Here is a 17,003-nt window from a genome sequence, read left to right as displayed (position 1 = left end):
TCTTGGCAGGATTATCTTTTCTGTGATCATTGTGATAAACAGAGCTTTATATAAACAATTGATGAGTTATAATCAAAGGAAAACCTTTATTGAATTGTAACAAAAGATTTATTTATTTGTAGAATACGTGTTATTGTTATTAAGAATTTGCACTGACTTGGAATGTGCACATCTACAGTGTTCATAAAACTGAACTGAATAATCACAGGAATATTAGTGACTGCTAGTTACTACAGTAGTCTAACTCTTGGCGCTCTATCCAGTGGATTGGGGGGCAAAGAGGTACATATGTTTAAGGCGATTTACCTGTTTTCAGTGCCAAATATGCCAAAAGGTAGCCATCTGGGAGGACCCCCCTTCTCATTTTCTTCTTCTCATCCCGATGGTGCAGCCGTGACTCTATGTAGGCATATCACATTATTGCAGGGGTGTCTGGTTGCAGATACACATAGCTATTATAACTAAAGTGTAACAGTGGGAGGCCAAACAACAAGATGGTTGTTGTCTCCATACGAAAACCTTGTTAGTGGAAATTATAAAAATAATTATTCTGCGATCACGAGAAAACAAAGCCTGTAAGTCCCTGTGAAGAGCTGTAGTTCACACATTGTCCCGCGTTTGATCCTACATTTTGTCACCTCTGTGTACAACATTTGTGCACAGAGTAGTGGTTGAATCTCTTATGTAAAAATGAGTAATAAATGAATTTAGTAATTCATTTTGTATATGATTTAGTAGATTCAATTTAGCCGGACAACTTACAAAGTGCATGTGTTTTGGAAATCCTGCAAAAAATGTTTGAATCATTCAAAGAATCATTGGAGATCAGGGTTTCTGTTACACCCATGAAATACATTTTTATCTCTGCTGGCCCCTGTGTGAAAGAGAAGGTCCACACGTTGTGTAGTAATGAAACCACATCCACACTGTGAGCCTGTGAAAATGTAATAACACTGGTTGGCATATATGTACATCTATATATATACAGATATATATATATGGTTGTCATACAGTAGAGGGATGAGTTGAGTTTTACAAAATAACTCATATACCATATTTAATGGAATGTAAGATTTAAAACATGCAGTCCTCACAGCAGCACATTATTTTATTTATTAGAAGATAATTTACAAGCTCAATCTGTTGTCTATTTTACGCGCTCATAATTATCTAATAAGCTTAGTTGACTGCACATTTCTTACATCACATAAATAATTGCTGCATCACTAATGTAACTACTTCACTTTAAAATACTGCAGATTTCTATACTTTCAGCTATATGTTGTGTGACCTAATTGAATTTGAGTGGAAAAGCCTTTAAAGAATAGAGCTAGACTGTGATCTCTTGATCTCTACATGCACTAGATTTGAATCGCGGGGGTTAAAAGGCTCGGGTGCAACATTTATTTATGTGGTTGTTATTTCCCATACTTTAAAAAGTCACTGTGCGTCTTAAAAGTTAGAATCCACATCTTAAATAAGTCCAACCGATACGACATCAAACTGAAGCTCATATCTTTCTCTTCAGTGCTTCACGGTTATGTTTTCAAGATGGGACATGCAGATTGTAAATTCATTTCATGTTTTGCATTGTGATTCCATATAGCTACCTTCATGTAGAGAAAAAATGGCTTTATTGAATCATGAAACATGCTTGATATATTTTTTTTTTTTTTCTGTTGCTCTGATGTGGTTATTGCACAATGATTTGGGGTCTTTGATGTTCTTCCAAAGTCATGCCATCTCTTTTATATAGGCCTTTGAAGTAGGTCTAGTTGTACTGCGTAGCGATATGCCGCACTGTTGCTTTGGCAGTGCATGGCGCGGTCACAGTCTGATACTGCAGCAGCACTGCGGTTCATTTTAATATTACTAGTTTAACTATTCCATTTGATGTCTCTTTAAATTAACCTGAAGTGATTTTTTTTTTCTCCTCCGAACATCTGGCTCTCTAATCACCAGAATTTGACTGGATTATTTGAAGTCGGAGCTCAAAGCAACACCATTTTCTAGCCTCTATGAGAGAACAATGATGGCTGCTATTATAATATGTGTGAACTATGCACTTTGTACCACTAGGGAGCATCAGAGGACTTTTAGGAGAATGTTTCCTTTTTTTTGGCATATCTGAGTTTGATTTTGGAGATTTTTTATTTTTTTTCCCAGCAGGGTTTAAAACTTTTGTATGGATATATCAAAACAAATGGGGGTTCACATAAGTTTGCTCTAATTTGCGTGTGAAGGAGCATGAGACATTACCTCACTGGGGAGCTTTAATAAAACATTTCATTATATACGAAAGGAGGGTGGTATACCCAGAGGGAGTCTGAAGAGAAAAGAAAGGGCATGTTTTTCAGATTTTGCGCGGAGCAACATTCAAAGACAAGTACCTTTGTTGAGCTGTATATGTCATGAAACATTTTAAATAAAAAAAATAACGTGTAAAGAATCTGGGGGATGCTGGATCACCAGAGACAAGGTCAAAAACAACAGCACATAAAACAACTTCTTGGAGCAAAGAACATCCTGCTCCCGTTCGGTTCAAAATGCTGTTTGAAGTTTATGAAAAGGAAACCACTTTCTTATGTTTTCCAAATTATGCATTCCATCATCAGAACCAGTCTTTGCTTTGATGAGTAGCTCTTAGCATGATCAGTGAAAAAGTATCAACCTCAATGTAAGTTAAAAAAATAATAAAAAAAAAAACATGACCAAATATGACCATCATCCTAATATTGTGTAGGTCTCCCTTGTGCCTCCAAAACAGTTGGGACTCATCAGAGAATGGACATGGGCCTTCTGAGGGTGTCCTGTGGTGTCTGGCAACAGAATGTTGTTAGTGGGGGCCTTTGGGTCCTATGCATTGAGGGGAGGGGCCTCTGTGGATCATCCCACAGCTACTTGATCAGTTTGGGATCTAGTGAATTTGGAGGCCAGGTCAACACCTTGTGCTGTTCATGTTTTTTTTTTTAGTTGTTCCTAAAGCGTTTTTGTGTGTGTGTCTGTGTCAGGCTGCATCCTGCTGGGGATGGCTGCTGCCATCAAGGAGTGTCATTGCTATGGGGTGGGGGTGCCTGGTCTGGTCTAGGTGGGTGGTACATGTCTAAGTGACAACCAGGATGCCAGGTCCTAAAGTTTCCCAGGAGAACATTGGATTGTCACAAGGTGGTCAATGTTGTTTACTTCTCCTGTCAGTGGTCATGATGTTATGCCTGATCGGTGTATATGTACCTGTACCTAAAGTCCTTTGTAACGTTTGATGCCGACTGAGTAGATTGTTTTCAGTCAACTGCTTCCATTTCAGCTTTATTGCACCTTAAAAAAAAGATTTTCAAGTACAATTTACACACTTCAAAACAGCTTCAAGAGTCTGACTTCAAAGTAAAGCTTCATTTGTCTTCTCGGGCTTTGTTGCTCAGATCTATTTTTAATCATTAATGTAATTCTAAAATCTGCTTTAAAAGTGAACAGTTGATTTGTAAGATAAAAAAAGGGCAGAACTTCCTTCCAGTTCTTAAAAAAACAACACACCCAAAAGAACCCCAATATCTCTTTTTTTAATCCATGAGTGCATTTAACATTCAAAAAAATTATACCTACCGAAAACATGGACGTGATCTATATTTGAAACCACTGTAACCTTGTTTATGTGAGATGGGTTCATGAAATATTTGTGTTGATGAAATATTCATTGGACAGGAAGCCAAGTCAGAAGGCATTATGCCCAATAAACATTAAATTTAGTGGAAGTAATAGTCGACTGCATGTTATAGATACATCACCACTTGTAAATACTTGTCACTACATGCACAGGTTTCTGTTAATTACTTAAACAGAGCATTGTGAAGAAGCCCCACATTAGCCATACTGGTAGGAACGTAGCTTAAAAAAAAAAAAAGAATAGACCAAAAAAAAAATAAAGAATCCATGTCTGAAAAATCACATAAAATAAAAAGAATAAAATCAAAATCAGCCGGACTTTATTTATGTATAAACACAACATAAATTACCGTTAATATGACTAATACAGACATTGATTCAGTTTCTTAAAAAAACGCCATAAAACTCTTGCATAATTTACAAAACATGGTGTCCCTGTGCTATCCAAGACACAGCTGTGCCTTATCCCCCCCGACAAAGTTCTTCATACTTTTGCTGTCCCTTTTTTTTCCAACAATGAATATTGGGTACATGTTTCTTTTTTTTTTTTTCTGTTTAAAAGCATCTCAAAGAGAATAAGACATTTCGATGTTTTGATGTTTACAGTGCTAAATCTGGTATACATTAGTGGTTGTTTGGTGAGGATATTTTGAACATCAGAAGTATGATTAAAAACAAATATTTGCTCGAGGACACTGCTTGCTCTAGGACTGTGAACCCATGAGTCTGGTACTTCTAGAGAAGTGCAGATATGCATAATGTAAACATTTCCTTTGTTTTTATAATACTCTGTCGAGCCAGACTTTTCATGATGAAAACTTAAAAAACAAACATAAAACACCTAAATTAGCCCACGGATTCTTCAAAGACACCACTATTCCTCTGCTTCAGAGTCCAGAGTCCAAAAGACTTGTGCTACAGAGGAACTGACCTGTAATTGCCATGTTAAGGCTTGGTGTAGTTGTACATTTACTCTGTAGTCTCTAGGTCACAATGCACAGCATTGCTTTTGATCACTTGAATTTCTTTATTTTTCTTTATTTTTTCTTTTTTAAACAAAAACACACTGACACTCAGGGTACATGTAAGCAGCTGTTGATTCCAGTTGCTTTTCAATTCATCCACTAGTACGTCTCTACCAGAACAAAGTCTCTTTGGCAGAAAATGCACCTCGTATTGTTACCTTTTCCCGATTTCACTTTGCCGAAGAAAGTGGATGTTATTAGTGTTGTCAGCTAATTCTGGGTACTGCTCGATGGAAAGCACATAGTACCCATCATATCCCAAAACCTTCCCACTGCTCAGAAGCTGCCTCTTTTCTCCTTCTGTCCAGGGGCGAACCCCTTCCTCGCCATCCCGCACTCGCTGCTGCTCTCTCGCCCACGCCCCGGCCAGGGCGCGCTGACGTGCGAGCTCAACAACCCGCGCTTTCTCCTCATCCACCGTGGATCCATAGCGGATATGGAAAGCAAGACCACCGGTACGAATCTCCACATCTGCGAAGCGCCGAGTCCGACTGTCCATGACTGTGGTGGACTGGGAAACAGTCACATTGACACCGTTCTCCAGAGTCTTGTGTCCGCTAGTGAGGTGCAATGCAGCAAGGTCTGAATCTGGAAGGCCCGGCTTGACAAAATAGTGTGTGTCCCGCCCTTCTATTGTGAAGTGGAGGTCTTCCAGATAGAAAGCGTTGTTGAGGATTATTGCAACCTTGATACAGTCCTCACTGGCCACGTTAAGTGTGTGAGTGTGGACGCTGCCCTTGTAGATGGCAAACATAACGGCTCTTCCGACGGGAGACATTGCAGCTGAAAACCACAGCCAAGACTTTTCACCTCTTCGACCTCGACTGAGATGGACCTCTGGCAGCCGCTCGAATGACAACAGAGAGTGCGCTTGTCTGGTTACTTCCTGCTGGACCCCAGAGATAGACTGTAGGAGAAGTGCAGTGAAACGTTAACGCTTGAACATGGCAGAACCTGACTCTCCAGGCCATTTAGAACCAGCTACTGCTCTGCTTCAGAGAGTTTTTCTCCCCCATCCAAGATAATGGTGTTTTCAAGCTGTGTTCTTAAGCAAAAAGTAGATAAATCCCCAATGACAATTTTTACACTTTTTGTGTAAAGCCTTAGCCCAAAGATGTCTAGCATAATAAAATTCAAAGATAGTACGTATAAAATTAGACAGCATTAAAATGTGTTCAGCTTGTAACAAAAACAAGTTAGAGGAGAGACGACTTTTTCTTGTTACGTGTTCATTATTATGCAGATATGTCCCAATTAAGATGATATTCTGTGAAATACATTGCAGTGGTCCAATTAGGACATGGCAGCTTCTTAATACTGAGGAGGAGGTAAGAGGAAAACAATGGAAAAATGATTTGTTTTTGTGAAAACAATTTCCTGGTTCCCTGTTCTAGCAATAGTTGTTCCTTTTGCTTTTGTGTTCAGTATGTGTGAGTGATATTCAATTTTACTCACCGGCAGATCATCCCAGAGCTGACTCTTCCTCAGTTCGTAGGATGGCATGCTTAGGTCAAACTTTGGGACCGGAAACCCAGGAATGGTGTTGTGAAGATGAAAGCCAAAGGTTACAAGCCAGCTGTTCACATCTGAAAAAAATGTTATAAATAAATAAAAAAGATTGTTTAAAGTTACTACGTGGACACTTTTGTAGCTCCATTCGAAAATGTGTACAAACTTAAAGTAAATGCAAAGTGGAGAAATAGCAATGGACAATGAACTGTTCCTGATGATCATAGATGAAATTATTCATATATGAAATGTACATTCAGATGAAAATAATCATTACTTGCATCCCTAATACCGGTGCTTGCAGTATCTCTTACCTGCAACATATTCTCTCACTTCATGGACTTTGCTTATGGGGTTGTTATTTCTGAACATGTACAAATTAAAAGGAGCTGGCTCTTTGCCAACTTGTTTCCAAGTAGAGACATCTGGAATAGTCCACCTTCCAGACATTATATCGTAGTCCTGCTCCCCGAAGTGCAGCAATTTGGTCAGGGGATCGTACAGTCCTCCGTGAAACCCGAGTACAAGCTGGAAGTCTGGGTTCGAGTCGAAGTAGACCTCGCCATATGCCGTGTACTGGAGCTGTTTGACCAGGAGGCCGTTGCTGGTGAAGACCGCCAGAGGTGTGCCAGTGTTATCACAAGCGATGTAGAACTCCTCCCCACTGCTGATCTCCATAGCAAACAGGTGACCTTGGAGGTCATAGTAGAGCGAGGTGATCTCTGAACTCGAGTGGTTGTACACATGTGTTATCCTGGCCGGATAGCTCAGGTCTGCATAAAAGTACTGCAGGTGCTGGCCCAGGCTCGTCTTGGTGGACACCCTGCGTCCAAGTCCATCGTAACGATACTGAATTGTCCAGCCACTGCTCTTGCTGTAAACCCGCACCAAAAGCCCCTTGGAATTATACTCAAATATTTCTGCTCCCCTCTGACGAAGGAAGCCGTCTTCATCCATTCTATACTGGATATCTCCAAGACGGGTGATGCGGTCTCTCAAGTCATAACGCAAAGGCAGGAGCCTGGCGCTGTTTCCTGCATTCAGCAGGTGCAGATTTCCATTAAGGTCATACGTATAGCGCCACATCACTTTTTCATTCAGGTACACAGTCTGCAGCTGGCCATCCACATCATACTCATAACTGTATTTGGTGGTGTTGGCAAAAGGGCCAATCTTGATCTCTCTCTTGGTGACTCTGCCCACATCATCATACTGGAAAGTAATCCAGTACATGAGGGAACGAAATATCTCGTACTGGATCTCCTTGATGCGGCCATGTGCATCAAAGTGCTTGGTGTATGTCATGACCGCGGTGGATATGATCTGATTTATGTCATAGTAAATCACCCCAAACTTTCCAAACTGCTCAACCTTTCCTGAGATGTCATCAAACTGGTAAAGGTCGATGGGTAGTGGTGTTTCGTTGATGACTCCTTGCACACTGGTGACACGGAGGCTGCTGTCGTAAGTGTAGTCAAAGCGAGCATTGACCATGCCATCCTCACTGAACCGGAAAATCTGCCGGTCGACCAGGGGACCCACTTGACGATAACGAATGGAGCAGATGAAACCTTCATTCTGCAGGTTGACAGTCTTCAGCACCCCTGCCGTCTCGTCGTAGGTGAAGCTGACCCTTGTGCTGTCATACAAGATCTCTGACAGTTTATTCTGCCTGCGGTACCTGTACAGGACTCTGCGGCCTGTGCCAAGGTGAGCTACTCTCAGCAGGAGGCCGTCTTCGCTGTAGTCCACAGCTACCGAGGCGTTGCTCTCTGGGGGGTGATAAAGGTTCCTGTAGTAACCGACTGAACGGATGGTCTGCATGGTGTAGCGGGCTACGCTTGGCATGGTGACAGCAGAAAGCCTGTCCAGGGCGTCAAAATCAAATATGTACTGGCGCTGACTGTGGAGCAGGAGAACCATGGACTACAGGGAAAAGAACAAAATAGAAAGTGATTCACGAGTTGCGGAATATTTCAATGTCATACATGTAATACAAGGCAGGGTGAGTGGAGGCAAAGTGTACAAATTTCCTGTTTTAGAAAAGGAGAAACAGGATAGCTGAAAAACAACATTAGCTGTCACTGTTGAGACAGCAGCTACCAATTGTGCTGTCAAAAAAATTATATATATTCATATTAAATGTTAATTAGAGGAGAGTGCAGCAAACGGTTTATACTTTTAAACATGTTCACCAGCTAATGAATGTCTAGTATGGTAAACATACCGTACAAATACATCTGACATGAGCAGTGTTTACTTCTAACTCCCCAGATTACCCAGAGAGGCTTGTTTAATTAATTTGCAGTATATGCAACTGGGAGTGTGGCCCGTCTTCCAAAGGTTTACCACCCTTTCTGTTAAAATGTCATGCCCAGTCATCCGTTACTACATTGAGGTTCCTTGTGCTCCCAGAGCCCCCCGTGTTACTTATGTCAGAGTGTTGACATAGCCTCTCCAGGTCACGCAATGAAAGGATGCAGCCGGTGATGGCTGAGAAAATCTCTGCATGGTTTTGTATCTCTGCGCAGTCTCAAAAACACCCTACAAAAACAGCAGAGGGCTGCTCTTTTGTTGTTGGACATGTAACAGAAGAAGGCACAGATCGGTAGCCCTGTGAATTTTGATGACTTGCTCCAGCCTGTGTGTGCTTTGCATGAATGAAAATGAATCTATTAGGAATCTAAGAGCGGCCTATGAGAGAAAAATGTGATTATATTCTCCCAAATCAATTGTTTAGCCATTGTGTATTCTCGGCTGTTGTTCTGAAGCCAGGGACTGACCTGCAGGCTACCTGAAAAGAATGGACAAAATACTCAACCATTTCCCTGAACACTGGTATATTTTAGTCTGGCAGTAAAAACGCAGCACATATCTAACAGTAAACAGAATAAATACAGTCAGTAAGTATGTGACAATAGTACTTCCACTACTTGCCAAGCAACACAACCATACCCTTAGCTGGTGGAAACGGTTAGGTGTTAGGTTTCCTGTCTCTGTAGGTTTCAGCTACTTTTTAAAATGTATTTATTTCTTTACTTGTTACTACCAGACCTCATGAACACTATTAAACATAATGTTAGCTTAAAGCAATTTTTTATCTGCAGTCTTGTGGCAGTTATTTACTATGCACAATATAGTTTGGCCCCATACAGCGAGCGGAACTGCCGTCAGGTGCTACCTACCTCGTATTTTCTGTGATGACAAATATGATACCGCGGCAGCGATGGTCATCAGCCCTATTGTTTAAATCATTTTGACACCTTATTTCCTTGGTTAACCCTTCCATAGTATAAAAGAAGCCATTGGATAAATCATGTTGCATTTCAATATCACTATGTGACAGAAATTTGATGACTGGGCAGGTGGTAGCACCACATTCCAAGCATCTGGATATTTTCATATATTCAGGTTGTAAAGTATGCTAAAACATTTTCATTTAGCAAAGATAACCTCTGTTTATTACACATTAATAAGTAGAGGTACAAAACTGGACTTGGGGATTATCGCAAAGGTAGCCTGTTCAGGGTGACCTTTATAGAACGCGTTGAGGTCTTGATTCACCCTGTAGCGATAAAGACCAGCCTGCAGTACAATATTTCTCAGATATTTCTTCCTCTGGTCATGTTATTTTCTCACCTGCTCTAGGTAGGTGTAACTCCATATCTTCCCATCAGCAAACACCCTGGAAATCAGGCGGCCTTGGCTATCATACTCTAGCCTCTCAGTGGTGGGACCTCTCTGCAGAGCACTGATTTGCCCACTGCTTGTGCGGCTCACATTTACTGGCAGTAGCTTACTGCTGGGCACCCAGAGGACTGGGTGGCCTGCGGTGTCATATATAATCTTTAAGAGGAATTTCCTGTGGTCATCATAAATCTTCTCTGTCCTCAGGGTGCGATCATAATCGACAGAAAGAATGTTCCGTCCGTTCACCTGTGGGAAAGATTTCAGAATGGGTTAGACAAAAAAAATCTATAACAACTCCCGCTGCTCGAGATGATAGTGTGTGATTAATAAATAATGCTTACAAATTACACGACGGTGCAGTTTCAAGAAGAAACCCTCAGTGTTGATATCATTTTTTTTTGTTTAGATAGCTCTTTAAACTGTATCCACAGAGATTTTCACTACAGCTGTCACAGAGATTAACGCCCCCTTCATGAGGCTCATTAAACGGAGAGACACTCTGGCGATTGTTCAGGTACACTTAAATCACAACCTCCTAAATTTAGTGGAGACGAAAATTACTGCGAGGCAAAGTAACCACCCAAGCTAAGTTCATGAAGTAACATAAATCATACATCTGTGTCAGATTCTAGGAAGCAGGAATAAGAAAAGGTGGACTTATGTCCAGTGCTACAATACTGATATATATTGTGACTCATAAATATAAATGGAAGGAAAGGAGTGTGGAAGTATTTTCCCAAGGTTATAGGGATAGTGACACAGCCACAATTTATTATTGATCCCTGACCGCAGTATTGTCACATTCTATTCCTCACTAAGGTCTGACCCGTTTTTGTGCGTACACATTACTCATGATTTGCACGTGCCGCAGGAAAAAGAGAATAAAAAATGTACATACCCTCAACTTGCGCCCGAACACGATAACTTTTCCTCTGGCTTGTTCTTTGCGAAAGCGCCACTCAACCAAGTTTTGCCCACTCTCCCCTGGCAAGCTCATGTTGCGTCTGGCTACCGTCGGGTTGGCAGCGCCTGCCAGGATGTGGGGCTCAGTCTGGTAGTGGGTGTCCATCCCGTTGGCATAGGTAATCCTCAGCGAGTTGTCGAAGCCCACTTGATAGCTACTTCTACACTGGTCTGTTGACGGTAAACATAAACGTGAAACTGAGAACACAGGAATATGCAATTAAACGCCACTGGAATTGTTTTAATTGACGGTCTCCTGGGGTGATTATCGGTTTAATATAATTACGCTTACGGTCCTTCGTGTTTCAAATAAGACAATTTTCAGATGAAAAGAATGAACATGAATGATGCACGGAAATAACCGGACCATCTGGCTGTGACGGAGAGTAGAAACCACTTAGTTACAAGGTTGATGCGTCTCCCTGACACCCAAACCCACACACTGAGAGAGTAATCATTTACACTGTTGTCTGTCAGACCTTCTCAGCTGTAATGATACACGATTTAAGCTTACTCAACACTACCCCGACAACCCCTTGAAACAATGACAAACAACCGCTTACAAAATAAGTGCCCTAGTCGGAATGAGGCCTTACCCTGAGCCAGAGTGTAGAAGGCACGGATGGTTGAGGTATTCGTTGTGATGCTGAGTTCTTCTTCTGTCATGGAGCTTTCAATGTCCACCGTCAAAGCACTGTATATGTCTGTGTACAAGTTATTCACCATTCCAGTGGGGAACGTCACATTCATTAGCCGCCCTTCGCTGTCATAGCTGTTTGACAAAAGGAACATCAGATGACAAACCATTGATATGTATGAGCACCCTCAGTGCTACAGTGCATTCAATTATCATCTCTTTCACACTGGTTGAGCAAGACCATCAGCTTTCTTGTAATTAAAATGTCACAATTTCCTTTTTGTATATGTTCAATTTTCAGAGCGGACAGTGAAGGGTGCCCGTGCAAACCCAAGGGGAAAATCCAAATATTTAATGTGGGTGAGTGGCACATCTCATCAGCTATCAGTTTCATATTAAAAAAAAAAAAAGTAAGACAGACTTGTAATGAATTCAATTATTTGGATGATTGATGTGTCATTATAATCTCAACTGAATGCTTTGCTTTTTTAGTTATAGTCAGGATATCATTCATGGCATAATGTGACATGACAGCGAATTACACAAGGGAGAAAAATTCAATCACTGAGAGGCCATGCAGCCAAAACAAAGTGAAGTAATGATAAGAAAGCCCACACAGCTTATTATCAAGAAATACTGTAGGTGATTCTGTTCAACTTTTTTAAGTGTATGCATGCCATTGTAACCACGGACTCCCTTATTAAACACAACACACGTGGTTTAATCAAGTAAAAATAAGAGAAACGTAACATACTTTAAGGACATTGAGTTATTAAAGTCAAACTGGGCTACTTTAAAGATCTGAGGCAAATTTTATAATTAGGTTTCAATTAAGTGTGCACCCTAGAGCAGTTTGCAGGTAAGTACGGTTACCAATTATAGAGTAAACTTACTGAAATATGTGACTAGAAAAAAAAGAACATGCACAGGATTACACACATGCGCGCAAACATTTCTGTGCCTGTGTCTCATCATCTGAGGTTTTTTAGTTTAGAATTAAAAATATTGGTGCTGTAGTTGCTGATGAGCACCAACTAAAATCTGTTTAAAAAAACGTTTAAAGGGAAAGCTTTCCTTCTTACTAAACATAATGCATTTACCAGAATGCAAAGCACATTTGTTCACATAATTTGTATTAGTATGCAGAAAGGAGAAGGTGTGTTTTAATTTGTGCTATGGGTGGTTTCCAGTTTCAGAAGGCCTAAATGAATTGCAATGTAAATCAATAGGACTTAGGCAACTGCTATAAACATTTCCACACAATGATCCTGCCAATCTCTATTATACTTACTCGTAGAAAGTTGTCCAGCCAATCTCTGATGTCTTTGTCGCCAGGAGGCCATTATTACCGTGGTAAGTGAGAAGCACTAGCTCCTGACCCTGTGCTGTGAGAGTCTTCAGCCCACCATTGGTGCCCATTGTCAGCCAGATCACCTGGTTGTCAGGTGCGACGATACGCACCGGCATGCGATTAGGATCTCTACGGATTCTCAGAGTGTTGCCGCTGCTATCAGTGACAGCTGTGATGTCGTTCTCGGTGCTGTAGCTGAATGTATATTTCAAGTCGCCAGTGAGCAGGCTCGCGGTGTGTTGGTGGGTACCGTTGCTGTCAAACATATACAGCTCCTGGGCATCGGGGGAAGCCACCTCATATGTGCTGGCACTCGAAGTCAAAGTTGGCCCGTTTCTGGAGATGGCCCGGATGCGGATGTTGCCGAGGTCTGCCACGTAGAGCGTTCCATCTGGAGCTGCCACTAAAGAAGATGGAGCATTGAGCCTTGCATCTTTGGCATAGCCGTCCCCTGTCTGGTAACAGTCGCAATTGGCATCATTCTTGCAGTCGCAGTCGGAGGGAGACCCGGCCAAATGTGTTATCTCGCCATCCACAGAAACCTTCCGGATCCTGCTCATCTTTCTCTCATCTGTCTCTGCTATGTAGATGGCACCATGGTAGGATATGGCAATAGAAACAGCGGATTCAAGAGGGGTTAACTGCGCCCTTTGACCACCAGCCGTTCCACGCTCCAGTCCAGCTAATGGGCAGTGGATAGGTCGGCCAGCTGCAATGCTCACTTGACCGTTCTCTGTAATGCGCAGCACTATATTGTTGTCCAGAACGTAGAGCGAGTTGTCCATGGGGCTGATGGCTAGGTCTGTGGGCCACTCCAAGATCACCTAAAAAACAAGACATCATTATATTAGTGCAACTAAATGGCAGGCCAGACATCACTGAAAGGAGGTAGACGGAACATTGCTTAAAAATTAGTATACCGATGCAAATTTTCACACAGCCCGTTCTGGTACACATTTATAGTGTTACACTCTCTTAGAAAGTGTTGCATCAAGAATGAGGGGGGAAAAAAAGGAGCTAGAGAAAAGTACAAATCCTGGCTTCTTTCTCACCTCCACACAGCTATATGTGAATGACGGTTATTGGCTTCAAAAAGTTACGAAAACGGTCAGACACAGCGTTGCCTAATCCGACTTTGGAAATGTGTGGGGGGAAGGGCATCGCTTAAGCTGTTCCACCATCTGACAAGCAAGTCTGATGGAGTAAACTGAAAATGAATTACTGGGCCACATGCACGTGCACATTGCAGTAAAACAGATTCCGGATTTACACGGTTGTCTAAGATCAGTAAGCAGAGAAAAAAATCACAACGCTGTAAGAGTATGCAGCTCGAGAAGTCATACATGCATCTGCATTTTAGTCATGTAGCCGCCCTTCATATTCGGCACACAAAGACGCAGCCTTGCCTCCCTTGAAGCTTGCCTCGCTTTCACTAGCTTCAACAAGACCATGTATTTTTCCCAAAGATGTTGTGTTCGCTCTTTCTAAACAGCTGAAATATGATTATTGGCTTTTTGGTGGATATTCTAAGATAAATGGGATATACCGGCTGCAGGAATCAAGAATGTTGCATTTTAGTTGCAGGACTGTCTCTTGTTTCATTAGTTTTCAAACATGGACTATATTAGATAGCTTTAAAGGGCCGGGAGAAAAGGAAGAATGAATATATATGTCAGAACCTAAGGGATATAAGATTAGCTCATATCTTCTTGTTGTGCTGATGCCTGCAATCCCTCACATCTTTTATGAATTTAAAGGACTAGGAAGATAGATACTGTAAGTCACTGACCAGAATAAAGAAGTTTTAATGTAGTGCTACTGAGATTTTCAAACTTAAAGTAGTACCATATATATATATATATATATATATATATATATATATATATAGTGGCTTCTAAAAGAACATTTAGCATGCACTTCACTTCTTTCTGCTCTATTTGTGCTGTACAACCGGGTGCTACAACCTGCGGCCGAAACGTAGCATTGGGTAGTCAGTTAAATATAGCAAATAAGTCTTTTCATTTTTTAATCAAAAGAAATAAACATTCTGAAAGCGATAGCAGGATTAACCACATCTTGTACATAATAGGCACATGTTAGCCAAAGCTGTAACGCTGGCCAAGTCAGCTTGTCAGAAATATGTCAGTGAATAAAAAAGCTTATTTGTACCAGCACAAATGACTGCTGTGGCCTGCAAATACATAACCGTGTCATTAAAACTGTCAAAACACTCCTGAATTGTGCTTTTCCACAGGGTGATTAATAATAAAACGTGCTGCCTTTAAGGCTGCCACTAGTTAAACTGCACTGAGCCATTTCCCCGAGCTTGGATGCCTGAGGATCACACAGTCTCGCCAAAACCATGCCTTTATTGGCTCGCACCAAATGACTTGGTTAATTAGCAAAAAGTGACAAGCTTAATCCTTTGTCTTCATGTTCTCTTATGTTCACCCCCTTCATGTTTGCCACCCACACACATACACAAACACTGACTGCTTTCTCTTCTGTTTACACGTTCTTTTGTTGCCAAAAAACACGCTTTAATTTTGTTCCACAGCTCTTATGTCTGTTGATGCATTTCTATTATTTTCTAACCCCTTAATAGGACACAATTTGTGATATCTGCTGTCAGGGTCATTTGGTTCTGACTGTTGTGGTCCTTCCTATCTACATTTGCAGTGTTTTGTTTGTAGCCATGTGCTGTTTCTTTTTTGTAAGCTGATCTGCATTAATACATTAAAAATCTAATTAAAATGTAAATTGGTTTGTTAAAAACAACATAAAAAAAAATGAGAGAGGTGGGAGAACCTGATCTTGCGGCAATTTCATTCTCAACAGCTAGAGCCACTTTAGAATTCACTTTCTGCAGAAACAGAATGTAGAGGGTTGTGTGAACTCATCCATTTTCATATGATGAAAAAAATACTTTTTTTGGTATGTATTTTCCTTCATTATTCATCTTAAGTCAGATCTTAAAAGTCTAAAGGACCGCAATACTGGTTAAGCACAAGAATCTGCACTTCTGCTGTGCAAGAAGGGTATTGTAATTCTTCAACCTAGCGCATTAGGACAGGGTGCTGCTTTTATGTCGCTTCATTTGCAGGTAGATAGTAAATTTTGTTGGCGAAAACCAGCCATTGTCACATACTGTCAAAGAAAAGGTTTTATGTGCAGCAAACCCGCTACTGGGTGCTGCTTCATTATCATGTACGGTGTAAGTGTCCTCCATCCGGCGAATTTCTAGTGGAACACTAAACACTAATTCAGCTCCAGCCACATCAAAACAAGCCCCCCAAACTGAGTAATTATTCTTCCCTCCATATCATCTGCCGTGACCTGAAAACTCATCTCTTCAGTAAACACTTCATGTCTCCACTTCCTGCAAAATCACATCTTCCACCTTGCACACATTTTTCTTCCTGTACTTTCAGAGAAAATGCTCTGCTCTTGTTGGGTTGAGAACAAGAAAAAAAAAAAAAGAAAGCATTTATTTTCTGCATCACTGTTTCTTTGCCGAGCGCTTTATATTGTTAGAGATCTAGGAATTCGGGGTTTATTCCAATAATGTCCCTGCTTATTCGGATAAGATCTCTTAAATGGATATTCTTTATTTGACATTTATTTGACCAGTAAATCTGCATCCAGATAAATCAAAAATCTTCTTTTAAGTGTGTCCGGGCTGAGATAGGCAGCAACAACAATGTTTCAGACTAACAGCATCAAGCAGATAACACAACACGGCTCAGAAGATCAGAATGAAACAAAAATTGGATTAAAAAACCATGAATAAAAACTCATCATTTTAAAGATCACTCCGTGACAAACTACACACAAGCAAAGGGGGCAATCCAAAACCATCAGCATAAATGAGAAGGGCCAATTTAATGCTATTGAATTAAAGAAAAACATCCAGATATTAACATACTACAAATTATTAGCAGTCAGAAGAGTGCGTACAGTTTCAGCAGAAATGATTTAAATTCCCGGAAAGAGCCCAGTTTTTGCAATTTGAAATTTAATTGCAGAAGGTTCCGGGCAGAGCGAGCAGCATGCAAAGAAGCTTTTTTTGTGGACTCTTACTAAAATTATTGAAGGTGAGGTAAAATCTTTAAAAAAAATGACTGGAAAATCTTCTGTTATACTACACATATGCGTGTGTAGGTGTGCA

The 17,003-nt window shown here is 40.9% G+C and overlaps 1 protein-coding gene across 1 annotated transcript in view; it reads right to left on the bottom strand.

The window, feature by feature from the left end:
- Positions 1-4,009: 4,009 nt before the first annotated feature.
- The window catches only part of LOC311491637 (teneurin-3), a 118,128-nt gene continuing 105,134 nt past the window's right edge, over positions 4,010-17,003 (bottom strand). Inside the window, exons 22-28 of the mRNA XM_084549612.1 lie at positions 12,776-13,659; positions 11,444-11,619; positions 10,783-11,018; positions 9,834-10,130; positions 6,509-8,120; positions 6,141-6,271; positions 4,010-5,592 (exon numbers count right to left, since the gene is read on the bottom strand). Of these exons, the coding sequence (XP_084405738.1) occupies positions 4,840-5,592; positions 6,141-6,271; positions 6,509-8,120; positions 9,834-10,130; positions 10,783-11,018; positions 11,444-11,619; positions 12,776-13,659 (4,089 nt within the window). The 3' untranslated portion in view covers positions 4,010-4,839. The remainder of the gene's footprint in view (positions 5,593-6,140; positions 6,272-6,508; positions 8,121-9,833; positions 10,131-10,782; positions 11,019-11,443; positions 11,620-12,775; positions 13,660-17,003) is intronic.

The sequence above is a fragment of the Chelon labrosus genome (genome assembly GCF_963514085.1).
Source record: "Chelon labrosus genome assembly, chromosome: 8".
In the NCBI taxonomy this organism is placed as follows: Eukaryota; Metazoa; Chordata; class Actinopteri; order Mugiliformes; family Mugilidae; genus Chelon; species Chelon labrosus.
The sequence above is the reverse complement of the archived record's forward strand: the minus strand, read 5'-3'. Positions and strand labels throughout refer to the sequence as shown.